Raw genomic sequence first — 16541 nt, forward strand, 5'->3', positions numbered from 1 at the left:
ATCTCTACATTTTTATCGACTTGGAATCAAATTTGTTAGGATTATTATCTGATGGTTTATCATTTAGGGCCGTTTTTATCGGCATTTAATAAGATTAATATTTAATAGTTCGGGGATTGCTAAAAAGATATCATATTTTATCATACATTCTCTAATTAATTTTTAAAATATTTTTATTGGTTGAAATTTTATTATTTTCTGAAAAAATTGATAGGGTTTCTAAAATTCTTATTAACAACACCCTTAATAGTTACAAGTAGTAGGATATTTTTTTATGTAAATGTCTAGCCAATAACACAAATTTCATTAGACTTGTTTGGTCTATTTATAAAATACTTCCATCGTTGGTGAACATGATTTGTCTTTCCTTATCTCCAAGTTTTCAGATCTTCATATTTCATCTTAGAGTTTGGTTTTCATCTTCATTGTGTTCAAGCACTTAGAGACCATTATAGAGAACCCATTTCAAGATTTTTTGTACATCTTGACCAAGAACATGAAGAACCTATTTTCAAGATTTATTATTCAATAAAATTGATTTATTAAAGTTATTTTTTATAGGATTTGTGTTAAAAAAGAAAAAAAGCAAAATCTCACCGTTGTTAGCCGGAAGCGAGTAGCGTAAAGCTTAACATGTGGATTTTATTTGTTATATGATTGATTATTTGGGATTTTATTTGTTATATGATTGATTATTTGGAATTTTATTTGTTATATGATTGATTATTTGACAAAAGTAATGAAAAACTTTTGAAATATATAAAATGACAATTATTTAAAAATAAATAAATATATAAATATATTTTTAAGAACAATTATGGAAATTGATTTCAAAAGTTAAGTAGTGTTTTGTAAAAGATTACATGAAGTAGTTTTTAAATTTGTAATGTTTTGTTTCAACTAAAAGTTAAACACTCGTACTATAAAACAAAGTTTTTTGTTTAAACTAGAACATTTTGTTAAAAGTTAAAATTTCCAAACTTTTTTAAAAGCTCTATGCCACATCCTTAATGCATTAAGTGGCGGAACTTGATGCACATTAGTAATCAAATACATTAAGAGTTAAGACCAAATGGAGCGGAGACAAACTGCACACAACAGTAAGTGTGGTGTAACTGCAATAGTGTGGTGAACATGACACCACCTAGAGTTGCGGCGGGTATACTGCAAGTGAAGAGATAACCAAAAAAAAAAACCATCACAACTCAACGGTCATAGACAACTATTGTTTTCTTAAAAAAATATTTTTGTAAAAAGAAACCACTATAAAACTCAATCGATACAATCACAATACATTCTCTCATACAAAGTACAACATTTTCCACTCAAAAAATAAATCCAAACAACTCTGATCAATCTTATCCCAAGATCCGGTCGAAACAAATCGCGTGTTAGTGGTTGAAAAACACCGATTGTAAATGTCCGTCCTTTGAATTCGTCAATAGTATACCAACTGTAACTTGATCTTTTTATGATTTTGCCTTGATCCTCAACATTTTCACTACCAACAAATACAACAATATTACATCATGCAACCCTTTGGCTCAATCTCATTTAGAAAAAAAAAAAAAAAAAAAAAAAAAAAAAAAAAAAAACCTCCACCCGAATACATTTTAGGAGGCCAACACCAACACATGAAGTGGTACTTTTTCTGGAAACTCAATCTGAACTCAAACCCGAATCCGAACCTGAACCAAACTCGAATTTGTTCTGGAAACCCAAGAGTAGGAAATAGGAAATCATCGGTTAGAAAAGAAAAAGGTGACCCCCAACAATGAACACCAGAAGAATAAAAAATTAACGGAATCATGTATTGACATCTTGGAGGATCCCATAATCGGGAATGCGGAAAAAGAAGAGAAAATTTTGCAACTCATTAAGGAACGCTTTCACCTTGTTATGGGTCGTGGCAAGCACCAAACAATTTATTGCAAGTTTCACGAAATGAACAAAATGTTCAAAAATTCAGCGGGACATTCGCTAACTTGCTAAGTCAAAGAAAAGCAGTAAAGATGATAAAACGATTTTCGAGATGGTACTTAAACTTTATAAAATAAAGACAATACGAGGTCATTCAACTATATCGAGATTTTGAAATTTTTATCTGTTTCTCTAAGTTGGCAAAGAGTATGGTAACTAAAAAGGTGGTTCGAAGAGAACCAAAGTTTCCGAAACTAGTTACACTATTTAACCAGATATTGATTTTGTGTTTGATTTGAACGAACCGGGGGATGAGCTCGACTCAAAGAGATTGTTCGCCCGATGGGTTGAGAAAAGGCGAAAAAGAGGGGTTTTGTCGAATACATCGGGAAACAAAAGGGGAGATGACGTTCTCAAGGTCGCTAATAGTTTCAAAATTTTATAATTTGAATTCTGAAACTCGTTTTGAATTTAGAAAAAGAGAAATTAAAGGCTTGGGAGGAGAAGCAAAAAGCGTAAGGGGAGGAGAAGCAAAAAGTGTGATATGAAATTTTTAACACGTAACATTGATCATCTCTCCGAAGATATTATCGTTGTTGCGCGTTACATATCATGAGTTTTTTCTTTTTCCTCCCGCACTCTTTGTTATTCCTCTGGAACTTTCTTTTTCTCCTCCAATTAAACAAGTTTCAAAATTCAAATTAGAAATTTTGAAACTACAAACAACCTTGCGAACGTCATATCCTCTTTAAGTTTCCAATGTACTCGACGAAGACCCTCTCTTTTTTCGCGTAATCTCGACCATCAGATGAACTATCTCTTCGAGTTAGAGCTCATCCTCCTCTTCGTTCAAATCAAACCCGAAATGAGCATCCGATGAAATAATGTAACTCGTCTCGGAAACATGGTTTTTTCGAACCACCTTCTTCGCTACAATACCCTTTTTTCCACCTTAAGGGAGTGGATAAAAAATATTCCAAATCTCGATATACTTAAATGGCCTCTTATTTTACTTTTTTATAAAGTTCTAGCGTCGTCTCGAAAATTGTTTTATCGTTTTCACCGCTTTTTCGTTTATATAGAAAGTTGATGTGTAACACCCCAAATCTCAGGTATTAATTTAAAAGCTTTATTTTCATATTGGAAGGTCTACTCGACGAGTTGGATGCCCTGAATCGTCGAGTAGGAACGTTTTTGGCCCCGTGTTTAAGTGACCAACTCGCCGAGCCGGAGGCGTGACTCGACGAGTTGGAGCTGGAGGATGAAACCCTAATTTTCGGGGTTTTGCACCCTATTTAAATGGTCATTAGCCTCCCTTAGCCTACCTCACAGCCCCTTGTGAGTCCAGAAACCCTAAATTGACGTTTTTCTCTCTTGTTATGTGATATTAAGTCTTGTGGTGGATTGTGGAAGGAAGATCTTAAAGTACTCAAGCTTGGAACAAGAGGAAGGCTGTAGATCCGAGTTCTTCTTCATCTTAGCATCGTTTTTGAGGTAACAAGTTGTTACCTTGACCTTTTCTATCTAGATCTATGCATGTATGAGATTAGGGCCACTTTGGCCATGTTGATATGTTATTTTGGGTATTAGGCGTGATATGAAGTTGCAACTTCAGATCTAGGCTTATCTTGGTCTACAAGATCATAAAGTTTCAGCCTTTAGTGAGTTAATACCTTCTTCATCCTTAGAACCTTTATTTAGCTTGATTTGGGCCATTATCACCTTGCATGTACGTAAAGTTTGCAACTTTACATAAGAAGTATGCCTTAGGATCTTGGATCTTGAATTTATGTGCTTTATACTTAATTATAAAGATATAATTAATAAAGAATAAAAATAAGCGTCAAAATTAAAGTGTGAGATAAGCCCAATATCTTTGCATAAACTTGTAGTGGTCGAAACAAGGATTCTGGAGATATAAAGAACGTCGAAATCCGAGTTATAACAAAGAAGTTATGACCCATCGAAGTTTCGCGACGGAACCGATACGACACCGGGAAGCGTAAATAGTGAATTTATGATAAAATACTTGTTGGCCTTAGTAATCTAAACGGAAGTCATAGAGTATGTTAAACCGAGAACATCCATAAAAAGAGCGCCCAAATCTGACTTCGTATGAGGAAGTTATGAATTTTCTAAGATTCGGCATAGCAGTGCACGATCAAAAACTCGAATTTTAGTTTGAGCGGTTTTTGATCTATGCGAACTAAATGAAAGTTGAAGATCTCATTAATAGGAACTCAACGATAAAAAGACAGTCGAAAACGGAGTCCGTATGTAGAAGTTATGAATTCTACACGGTCGTTTAGTAGTTTAATCTTCTCATACTATTAAATTTAAGGTCGGTCGAGAATTAGCCGATGGAGTCAAAAGGAAAGTTGTAGATCTTGTTTTTACCTATGCGTGGATATAAAGACTGTTGAAAATGAAGCTCGTATGAGAAAGTTATATGGTTTAGAAGTTGGCAGGGTGCTGCAACGAAGTGAGTGACGTGGCACAATCTGATGACGAAACGTGGCACCGACTCGACGAATTGGACCAGAAACTCGACGAGTTGGGGGTCAGAAACTCGACGAATTGGGCCAGAAACTCGATGAGTTCACCTCTTTTTCAGCCTATAAATACCACACGAGAGCCCCTTCGTTTCTCACACTTTTTACCCTTTCTTTCTCTCTCTAAACACTCTCTAACACCCCCAAACCCCTCAAAAAGCCTCGGAAAACCTCCTAGCATTAGAAGAAAGAATTGGAGAGCCCGGAGGCTCCAAGAAAAAGAGTTTTTTGGTTTGAAACTTTGCCCGGTTTTCAAGCAAACTTCTCGGTTTCGTCAAAGAAGATTATTTTTAGAAGCGAGGTGCTGTCCAAATCACTCTGTATCAAGTGAGTGTATAGTCACTTTCATCTTACACATAGATATGGAGTATTTTATGTGCTATGTGTATAGGTATATGTTAGCTATTTACTTGAGATGTTGTTGAATGAAAAATCTATGCTTATTTCTTTCAGATCTGAAACTTTTACCTTCAGATCTACACTTTATCTTTCAGATCTAACACTTTTCTTTCAGATCCGAGGCTTTTTCTTTCAGATCTACACTTTCTCACCTCAGATCTAAGCTTTTTCTTTAGATCTAAACTGTGTACTTTGAGATCTACGAAAGATCTGAACTTCTTTCCTTCGGATCTGAACTTTTTCTTCAGATCTAGACCGTATATATATTTTATGCTTTGAAAGTCATGTTGGATGAAAGATGTAAACATTATTTTTCAGATCTAGACCGTATAAATATTTTATGCTTTGAAAGTATGTTGGATGAAAGATGTAAGCTTTGTTTTACAGATCTGGACCATGTATGCATTTTGTATCTACAAATATGTTGGGTAGAACAATGGGTAGATGAAATTGATGATGTGTGTTAAAATGATGAGAGGCATCGATGTTTACGATGTTTAAGATGATCCAGTCGTCTAGCGAAGTATAGATGACGACCACGGACTTTTCTAGGCAGTCCAGTGGAACGCTAGCAGGTTCGCAACCTGTAGGTGTTTTTGAAGATGTACTCCATCCCTCCATGGTTGCCTTACGGACACATATGGCAGAGGAATCCCCTTAGCAGTAGTGTCCATCCCGATGAAATTCCTTAGGATAGGTCCCTTATAATAGATGATTCTGGGACGTAAAGTGAGGATAATGGGAACGGGTGATCGGGTTAGCAATTTAATGAAAATAAATAATGAACTTATTATTGTGGGTTGAAAACCCTATATGCTCACCAGGCTCCCCAGCCTGATCCACTCAGTTTCTTGTATTACAGGTAGTGGCAAAAGCATAGTTAGATGATTTTGACGGGAGATTACGAATTTGAGGCCAGATAGTGTTTTGTGGCCTAAGGTGTTTATTTCTTTTTAGTTTATGCTTATGGTCTGTATCGATGATTAACATCCCGAGTTTTTTCAATGTAATGGAAATACCTTTCTTTAAGAAATGCTTTGATAAAATTTATATCATATTTTGTTTTGGGAACAAATTCCGCAACGCTTTTCTTAAGAAGTTGCTCTGATTTTTATTTAAAAAACATAAACGAAATCGGTCTCTTCTGGCCGTAAAAATGGGGATGTCACACATAGTATGTTGGCATTCCAACCGGATGGTTGAGGGCCTTGGGTATTCCAACCCGATGGTTGACTGGACCCATAGTATGTTGTTCGTGATTATATGTATATTTGGGTATTTTGGAGGAACTCATTAAGCTTCGGGCTTACAGTTTCAGTTTTGGTTTCATTCGGTTTTCTTATTTCTTGAATTTCGGTTTCAATCCACATTAGTTTTGGTCCTCTCGATTTTTGGGCCCCTATGCTCACTCTTTAGTATGAACCACCCTAGCATATAAACATTTATCATTCGATCATAATTTGGTTTTGATATAAAAAACCCAACCAGAACCGAAACTGAACCATTACCAAATATGTAGATTCAACTTGTTTTTCGGTTTGCACAATATCTCAATTTTGGTTTCGGTTCATATCAGTTTCAGTCCAATTCAATCTAGTTCCTAGACCGCAGGGAACATTTCTGTAATTTACTCTAAAATGTGTTCGTAATTTTTTGGCTGTGCCACTGCCACCCATTTATTATGGATCTAAAAATTACCTAACTATAAAGTATAAAGTATAAACCCAAAGGTGGATAAACTCCATCGATTCAGGATTTGGATATACAATTTTATAGATTTGTCTACTTTTAAACAACACTCAACGTAAAAGCCATATAAATTAGCTTGAAAATGATTGAATCATATTTAATTAAACAAAAGCATTAAAACAAATACCATATCCCATAAAATGTATAACACTATTTCCATAATTATATACTTACTTACTATTCAGCGAGAACAAGAACTTTAATGGTTCCACGACTGTTTGCAGTTATCATTGTGGGGCTATCGTTTTTCCAACAAACCGCACTTGTGAAGTACGACCCCGCCTCCTCTCCATCCGTTGCATCCGAACTAAATCCATGTGAAGCTGCTGGTCTCGAAATAGCCTATAATAAATGTTTCCAATTAAATTTAAGGCCTATGACTCTCAAAGCTAGCTTGTTTTTGGAGCTTTTTCGGCTAGAACCAAAAAGTAGCTTATTTAAAAAGCTACTCAGTGAAAATAGCCTTATAACAAACAAAAAGAGTCTAAAGTTGGAAGGTAACCTTATGGTACACAAAGACTTCATTTGTCTCGCTGCCACATGCAATATATTCGCTATTTACAGTTAGACCCACAAAATTCTTCTCGTTCACGTGTCCTCTAAATGTGCGAAGCTTTAAAAGTAAGATAGAAGATAAATACGTTAGATGTTGTTGTTGTTAATCAGTAAAAAAATAATTTAATTTGTTACATAAAGAAATGTAACTATGTTGTTATTATGTGGAAAGAATAAAGTACATTGTGTATATTGGTAAAGAGAGACTTACTGGGATATTCTGCTTGACGTCCCACAAGCGCAACGTGCTGTCTGTAGATGCAGAAGAAAGTTCATGATTGGACAGGAATTTTACATATGAAACGGCTTTTCGATGCCCATTAAAAATATGCAACGGTTGGTTTATTTTTCTCAAGTCATAATAATGTATTTGATGATCTGCAGAACCCACCTAAATGACACACAAAATCATTCCCAATAAGTGAAGGTAGATAGATACATATATAGTTGAAATCAACTTAAAATTATTTCGTTACTCCCTGTGCTATAGAGATATTTTCAGATTTGGTCCAAAGAGGATTTTTTTTTTTCCTTTTTGGTTGCTATTTCATTGCTTCAATCGCAGGGATGATTTAGTGTTTGGGAATACCGAAACAGGGACCAAAAAGGAAAAAAAAAGGTTCCTTGTTGAACCAGATCTAGAAAATATCACTATAGCACAGGGACAAAAATGTAATTTCCTCGATAATCTAATCACAGGTTGAAATTTGAAAAAACTGAAACAAACTTACTGCAACATGGAAGCTAGACCCAGGATTATACTTCACGGAGCAAATATTTGCTTTCATGTCAATGTTAAGGACACTTGCCTCTTGTCTTGTACACCATATCTTGACCTGTTTGATAAGTTAGGAACATAAGAAATAGCAATATACTTTCAATTTATTTGTGTATCATATTCATAGCATCCTACTTTATTTTCTTACATTGCTATACATGATGGCATGATGCACAAAAGCATGGAATAAATGCAAGTATATTCATTTATTTTTGTCTTATAGCATCCTACTTTAACTTCTTTCTATTACACCATTGTACTTCCAATTTTTTTTCTTATCAAGTCATTGTACTTTAAACGCAATTATGGCTATGTACATTCAACTTTTTCTTATTAGGACATTGTACTTTGAAGAATCTATCTAATTATAATAGTAAAAGTTGTTTTGATGAGATTGCTATAATTGGATAGATTTTCCAAAGGAAATTGAAAGTAAGATGTTCTAATAAACAAATCAATGAAAGCAAATTGCTATTTCTTACATTTAACCCTAAACACAGATATAGTTTCATTGTGGTAAATGATATACCTTACAATCATCGCTTCCAGATACTAGCATTGTAGGTTCAGTACGTGAAAAATCAAGACTCCATGCTCGTTTCTCATGCTCCTCATACTCCATTACACTCTGTGGCAAGAATTGTAATTTAGATTGATATAACAAAATATGCCATAAATATCAATGTACTTTCTTTCTCTAATATAGCATCCTTAAGTGAAAGTAGGTTGCTATTTCTTGTGTTGAACACTAAAAAAACAAAAGAATGATGACCTGGCGAGTGGTTACATCCCAGACAGTGACAATACCCTCGTAGTCACTACTGGCGATGTAATTTTTGGTGTATTTGTTCCAGCTCAAACAGCTGAGTTTGGAGCGCGTTGACATTTCCACCACAGGACACTGAACATCAGCTTGTTCATTCACCACCTGGAAAACCGTTGATGCAGATGAGTACATATGAAATGAAGGGCAAATCAGTCTTTTTTGCATCACTTACTGAGGCAAACTCAAACACTTTGATGCGTCGTGAAACTCCAGCTGTAGCAAAAAGCTCATTGTCTCGGTCAAATTCTATGCTGCAAGTAGGAAAAAAGTTTGGAGTGTTTATTAATTATTTATTATAGCATCCTACATTCATTTCTTTCTATTACAGGATTGTATTTTGAAAATATTTATAGCAGTGTCATCCAAATAAAAAGCAATTTTTCACTGCTATAATTGAGTAAAATTTTCAAAATACAATGTCCCTCACCCAAGTATATTAAAGAAGTATACTCCATTTAACTTATTAAAAAAAACAAATCAACCACTTTATACAACACAATTCTTCCACTCAACTAACCTTGATATAATATCAGCCGAGTGGAAAAGATCCCCATGCCTCAACTCAGCAATGACTCGCAATCGACTACATAAAACATACAATAAAATCAACATGTTCAAATCTAATCCTTGATTAAAAAAAATAAAAATAAAAAAATGAGAACAAACTAAAAACACACACACAGAACCTGTATCGTGTAAATGTAGAAAGCACAGACTGAAAGTCCTTAAGTCCATCATGATAACCTTCTCCTTTCACATTTCGCCCTTCCCTTTCTTCCTGCTTATGTGCTTGTTTTTCCCAATGTCTCCGCTTTTGCAGATAACACTCTTGCAAATCATTAAACTGTTACAATCAACAAAACATGATGAAAAACAAATACAATAAATCAAATAAAAAAATAGTGTGTAAATGGGGCCCACATGCCCGTTAATGAAATACAAACTTTTGTGAATGAGAAGTGTGATGACCTGTGCATGGACGCGTCTTTTTCTTGCTACAGTTGATCCTACTTGAGTATTTTGTGAATCTGAATCTTTTTTTTGGAGTGATAGAGAGTTTGTAGTAGTAGCTTGTAAATCAGGTAACCTATTTTGTGTACCTATACTGCTGCCATTACGTTTATCCATCAATGATGGCCATGAAGTTTTAACACTGGAATCATCAGCAAGCATCCTTAGTTTTACTGAGCATCTTTCTCTTGCTCTATGTAATTCTATTCTGTGTCTTTCAACTGCATTTATGTCTTCCTTAATGTACCCGAGATCTTTTTGTATCTGCAATAAAATCACATGAGAGAGAGAGAGAGAATGCCAAATCACTCAAAGTTAAGGGGCTTTGTTTGAAAATTCGATATAATTATAACCTCATTTAGCTCTTCAAGTTTTTGTCTTCTTAAGCAGTATAAAAACTCATGCATAATTTGCAGATTTGACTCAGCTTCTTCTTGCTCCATTCTTTTTTTCTTGTCAGTGAGAACAACTATGAGGCTGTCCAGCTCCTTCATTGACACATCACATCCCTGTCTACGTGAAAAGAGTCACCTTTCAATATAAAGAAATGACATAATCATATAAATATTAACAAATTTCAACTTATTAGTTCAAGCCCATGGGTCCACCTTGAGTATGAGATATTCAGGGGTTTACAATAATAACAGAGACACTGAATTCACATAAAACTTTTACAATATTTTCATGGTTTCTCATTTTGTAATGAGCACAACTACATGAATTAGATATTTCGTATCACTGGTAGAAAAAATAAGGAGAAACATTGAAGGTTTTAAGAAAATATATACAGATAAAAGTGCAAGCCCACAATTTGAAGATCATAATTGTAAAATCTTTCATAAGTGAATATAAGAGAGCAGCTGATGATCAATACGATAACTGACACTGACCTGTTGAAATGCTAGCCGGACTTGTTCAACAGGAGAAGCAGCTTTTGCTATTTGACAAGCTGAAGCCTTCATCAATAGCTGCAGAAACAATCTTTTTCATTAAGTAGACAGAATATAAATGCCAAATGTATACTTTGCTTATTGTGTAATTGTGAATGATAAACAAGAGCATTAAGCAAATATATAGATATATTCTACCTGAAACAGATCATAATCCTTAACATATTCACAAACTGAATGGGAAAAATATTTATTTCTTCAAATTATGTAGCCAGCGATAACCAAATTGAGACTTTTGACATACAGAGTAAAATGGGGTATTAACCACAAAACTTCATTGTAATTGTTTCAGAATGGAATTGGCATGACAGCTTATTTCTTAAGGACTTGATGTATACCATACTTGATACACTTTTCACAACCAAATCAATGACAATGTTGTGAGCTTTTAAGATATGCTGATAAAACACTCGGACTTAAACCCGAAACAGAGAAAAATAATAGATATACAAAATTGTACTTAAGCTGTCAAGCAAAGAGTTGAAATGTCAACAAGCATGTTAAACATGGGAAGAAACAACTAAAGAAGCATATATATCGAGCTCTTATAGACACAAATCAACATATATGAAGATTAATTGCGCAATTTTCTAAAAGGATTACCATATCAGATGACGAAATATAGACACACTACATCACAGAATCCAACATTGACCTCGCGCCAAACTAAAAAGTTAAAAGTTCCATTTCTAAAGAAATGAATAAATATATCCAAACCAATTTTTTATATTCTGCATGCTTGGCTCCATACCAGTAAATATACAGGAAATGGAACACTAATCAGTAATCAGTGCAGATAGCGTGCTATAAGCTTATCGAGCTGAAGGACCAAAGATTTCTTAATCCTCTTCTAAACTTCTAATTAGACTAACAACAATCAAGAATAACACATTTGCGAATCAAAATTTGTGCTCGTGTGCATCAATTCCAAGTATTCATGAGTGTTGAGACTCTGATTACTTTACCTTATTAAGCAAAAAATTAGGAAATATCTGACTAGTGGTGAGATACTGCGCACAACAAGGACAATCGCTCTTATTCTGAAGATGTGTAGCAATGCACATGTAACAGAAGTTATGACCACACGATGTCAAAAACGCATCCTTAATGATCTGCATGCATATCGGACACAAGACATCTTTATCCAGCGATGCCGCATCTACAGCCTCACGATCATTTCCCCTTGCATCCACCTCCATCACGGCCACAGCGGAATCCGGTGCCGGAAGCTGCGACTGAGGTTCCTGAGCCACCGGCAGTAATGGAGAAGAAGATGCGAGTCCCTCCGTTGCCGGTTCAGGCGGTTCCGACTTCACCGACGGCACAATCACTCCTGCTACTGAACCACCTCCCATCGCCATACAATTCGGTCTCTTTGTCAGCCTACGAGCACATTTTCTCTCTCTAAATCGGAGTGTGAAGATATCAAATGGCTTACCGTTGCAACGCTTCTCCGCCGTGTGTGAGCTATGTGTCTGTGTGCGTGTATGGGTGGAAAATGACCACGTTATGCGGGAGTCTTCCGTTTTGATTCTTTTCCATTCCTTCCAAATAAATATTTGTGCACCGATCTCCTTAATATCTTTTCATGCCTATCTTTTATTAAAATTATTTTATTTTATTTTATATAGCATTAGCTTGTAAATTAGTTTTTGTTATTTAAACATATACCAAAATATTTATCAAAATAATTATTCTAGATCTTTATAGCTCGTTCAACTACCACTTTACTTTTTGATGATTTTGACATTTTATTTATGAACTTATGAGTTATCTAAATTTAATGTTGAATGTGCAACCTCAATTCTAGGCATATTTTTTATATAAGTGGTCATCGATTTTATGCATACGATTTCCCCTTTGTTTGGGAAAATTTCATATATATACTTGCAAACATTAAGAATTACGTATATATCCTTCCAAAATTTATAATTACTTATATATCCTTCTTAAACTATTAAACTCTCATTTATATCCAATCTTATAATTTAATAAGATATAAATCAATTTAATATCTAAAATAAATTTATAAATCAAAAATACATATAATGTTACCAAAATACCCTTTCTAAATTATCTCCCAAATTAAAATCTAGGGAAAATTTCATATATATCCTTGCAAACATTAAGAATTACGTATATATCCTTCCAAAATTTATAATTACTTATATATCCTTCTTAAACTATTAAACTCTCATTTATATCCAATCTTATAATTTAATAAGATATAAATCAATTTAATATCTAAAATAAATTTATAAATCAAAAATACATATAATGTTACCAAAATACCCTTTCTAAATTATCTCCCAAATTAAAATCTAGGGAAAATTTCATATATATCCTTGCAAACATTAAGAATTACGTATATATCCTTCCAAAATTTATAATTACTTATATATCCTTCTTAAACTATTAAACTCTCATTTATATCCAATCTTATAATTTAATAAGATATAAATCAATTTAATATCTAAAATAAATTTATAAATCAAAAATACATATAATGTTACCAAAATACCCTTTCTAAATTATCTCCCAAATTAAAATCTATTATATTTTGCTATGAATTGTTAATAAGCTTTTGAGTTCAAAATCACGCCCCTTAATTATGTTCAGAAGGATTGTTCATCCAATCTGTGAACCATTGAGTAGTTTGAGCCCCCCTTTGCATCTCATCCCTACCACTCACATTATCCGCCACCATACTTGAACTGCTACCACCAACAACCGCCTGTTGTAGAGGTGGTACAATAGCTGCAGCTGCACCAATTCGTCCAAATCTTTCAAGGGTTTGGTCCATCAATTCGCCCAAATCTTTCAAATCTGGAAGGGTCAAGTTTTCTATTCACCGAGATCCATCTCTCCCTCCTCGTGTTCTCTCCTTACCTTTTGCCCTTGATAGCTAGTACTGGTTTCTCCCTTTTTCTTAATCTTGTCCCCACTCATTTAAATTGACTCAAATTGTTTACGAGTTGAGAATCATGAATCATGAATCACAATTGAATGTACAAAAATTGGCATCAAGTATCAATAGAAAGGGGTTCAGGTAACCTAATGTCGAATGTCCTTGGTTCAAAAGTAATGTGAGACACCTCAACGATAAGTCTTTGTATGCGATTGAAGTTCCCATACCATAATCTAACTGTAGAAGCAGCTTCTCTTAGACTTTATATTACAGGCCCTTCTTGATTTCCCATCTGGTTTAAATTTTCTTACAGGTGCCACTCATTTGGCAAAATATTTATACAATTCCCAAACACCAAATCTTGAAACATTTCAGCAATTTACACTAATTACCACCCTTTTATTCCAACAGCAGGTAATCAACCTCATTATCCATTAAAGAGGAGGATAATAAATTGTCTATTGTAAACCAAAAATTAATCGATGCAAGAACTTAATCAAATACGAAATCAAAATTAATGGAATAAAGAACAGGATAAATCTGTTGTGATGAAGAAGAGAATAATGAGGCTATCAACGATTTGTATAAGTGAGCGATCAAGAAGAAACGGCAGGAGTTCTTCACTTCACGTCAAGTTCTTCACAATGAGTTCCTGAAGGTTTTATTAAATAACGTGTGTTTTGAAGTTTTCCATATTTAATTAGGTTTTAATCCTAATTAAATTTATTTAGTTTTTTTCTTTAACAATTTGGAAAGGGTATTTTGGTATAATTATCTTTTATTTTGATTTTTAAATATGTATTATTGTATTAAATTAATTTATACCTTATTTTATTATAAGATTGGATATAAATATGAGTTTAACAGGTTAACAATGATATATATGTAATTATGAATTTTGGAAGGATATATATGTAATTTTTAATGTTTGTAAGGATATATATGAAATTTTCCCTTTTTGTTTGTTATATTATTTTTCTTATTAATTTTATCAAATAAAATCTATTAATTTAAATTATCTCTAACCATTGATATTTTTATAAGCTTTTTTTCTATAATTAACTAATTTATTTTTATCTATTTCAAATATAATATAAATCCTCCCATCTAAATTTGTTATTATATAAACAAACATCAATTTTTTAGAATTAAATAGTACATGACAAAAATTAAAAGCATAATTTTTTTCGTTTTCTTTTCAAAAATACAAAGATGATAAATTCTAATATATATAGTTAAAAAAATACAAAGAATATTATATATATATATATATATATATATATATTAATGTTTAATATCAAACATTAAAATGAAATATTACTAAACAAAATTAATTAATTGATAAATAACATAGATTTAAAGTTTAACTATAATTAGAGAGTAAACTAAAATATATTTATATGGGATACCTCACTGATTAGACTGATTAGAGGGCGTATGAATTGGAGTATATTTATATGTATCAATGTTACAGTAGCGCCCCTACATTATACAAATAGAACAAAACAACATAAACTAACTTACCCTTTCAGTTTAAGCATGAGGTTTACAAATCTTCACATTGTCTCTAAAATTCAAAATAGTTGAATAGGAAGACTTTTGTTATATATATATATATATATATATATATATATATATATATATATATATATATATATATATATGGAAATTAGTGAGCTGATGGCACATCCAAAACACACACATATCCTGTGGCAACACGTTCCCTAACAAAATATAAATCTATTTAAACATATTTGGTATGTTGGTGTTGTACAAGATTAGAAGATAAAAACATGGCACTCATATTATCGCAAAACACAATCGTAGCTTTAGATAACAGACAAGATAACTTGAGGAGGAGGTTGTGAAGGCATGTACCAAATCTTACTGCTATAATTCAACTTTTTAATACTGAAGTAGACAAGAAAAAGAGAGTTGAATACATCCTCACAAAGATTGATAGATCTAAATATGTTGATGTCCTTAATCGAATATTCTCTGTGGAACCCATTGTGAAATTTAGATGTACCAAATCCAAGGGGGAAAAAATTATGACAGTAAACTTAATGAGGAAAGATACAAAATGAGAATATCCTGAAAAGATTCATGTGTTCGATCTTGTCAAATATGGATACAGTGAATGGTTGGAAATTCAGGTTATCATTAAAAATCACAAGGGCATTCATGCACAAGAGTTAAAGCTTGCCATCATCTTAATGATCAACAAAATCAGAAATATGGATTTAGGCCCTCTTCCTGATGCATCTTTTATGTGTATGAATTCATTCTCTGCATGATCTGAAAGAAGTTCCCAACATTCAAAGTTCTTACTTCTTTATGGGGCTACGTACATCAACAATTCTCTTCCAAAAAATTTCGAGTGCATTCAACATCTTTTCATCAGAGAAACTGAACATGGAATGTTCTATATTGACAACAAGGACCACATGTACTTTCAACAATCTCTTGATCTTCACAAAGCTCCAACTGGACATCCTGTTCATTTGAGATTGGAATGCAAAGGAAAACCGAAAGCTAACTACTATCACTAGATTATCTCTTATGAACTTGACAAAAGAAGATGTGAATTAGCTTGTGATCATGGTTGTAGAACTCGCTACTCGGTACCTACTCGGCCGACTACCGAGTAGCGAGTACTCAGGAGTACTCGGGGAGTACTCGGATTCGGTAATTCATATAGAAATATTTTTAGGGATATTATATATGTCAAAATTATAAGTTGAAGGAAATATATAACAAAATTAGATGTATGTAAATACACAAAAACTAAAAGAACACACAATGGTCCCACTTCGTGAATAATTATTGAAAATTTAAGATACATATGTAGTAATAATCACATATGTGTGTGTTAAATATAAATCATTAAGTA

At 33.3% G+C, this 16541-nt stretch overlaps 1 protein-coding gene across 1 annotated transcript; it reads right to left on the reverse strand.

Annotated features, from left to right (window-relative positions):
• Positions 1 to 6670: 6670 nt before the first annotated feature.
• LOC111882963 (E3 ubiquitin-protein ligase COP1) lies at positions 6671 to 12291 on the reverse strand. The gene is made up of 13 exons (XM_023879325.2): positions 11706 to 12291; positions 10681 to 10758; positions 10144 to 10299; positions 9749 to 10054; positions 9466 to 9623; positions 9297 to 9362; positions 8952 to 9030; positions 8726 to 8881; positions 8483 to 8581; positions 7907 to 8011; positions 7387 to 7566; positions 7123 to 7233; positions 6671 to 6962 (listed from the first exon to the last, which is right to left on the reverse strand). Exons 1-13 carry the CDS (start codon positions 12099 to 12101, stop codon positions 6798 to 6800), a joined length of 2055 nt encoding a protein of 684 aa, XP_023735093.1. The 5' UTR covers positions 12102 to 12291; the 3' UTR covers positions 6671 to 6797.
• Positions 12292 to 16541: the final 4250 nt, after the last annotated feature.

This window comes from Lactuca sativa, chromosome 4 (genome assembly GCF_002870075.4).
Source record: "Lactuca sativa cultivar Salinas chromosome 4, Lsat_Salinas_v11, whole genome shotgun sequence".
NCBI lineage: Eukaryota > Viridiplantae > Streptophyta > Magnoliopsida > Asterales > Asteraceae > Lactuca > Lactuca sativa.

Bases quoted from the DNA above. Each gene is read 5' to 3' on its own strand.
- LOC111882963 (XM_023879325.2), bottom strand. From the start codon at position 12,101: ATGGCGATGGGAGGTGGTTCAGTAGCAGGAGTGATTGTGCCGTCGGTG. The intron at 10,759-11,705 runs GTAAAGTAATCA...TTGTTTCTGCAG, and splicing joins CTAATTTTTTGCTTAATAAG to CTATTGATGAAGGCTTCAGC. The intron at 8,012-8,482 runs GTATATCATTTA...CTTATCAAACAG, and splicing joins CTGGAAGCGATGATTGTAAG to GTCAAGATATGGTGTACAAG.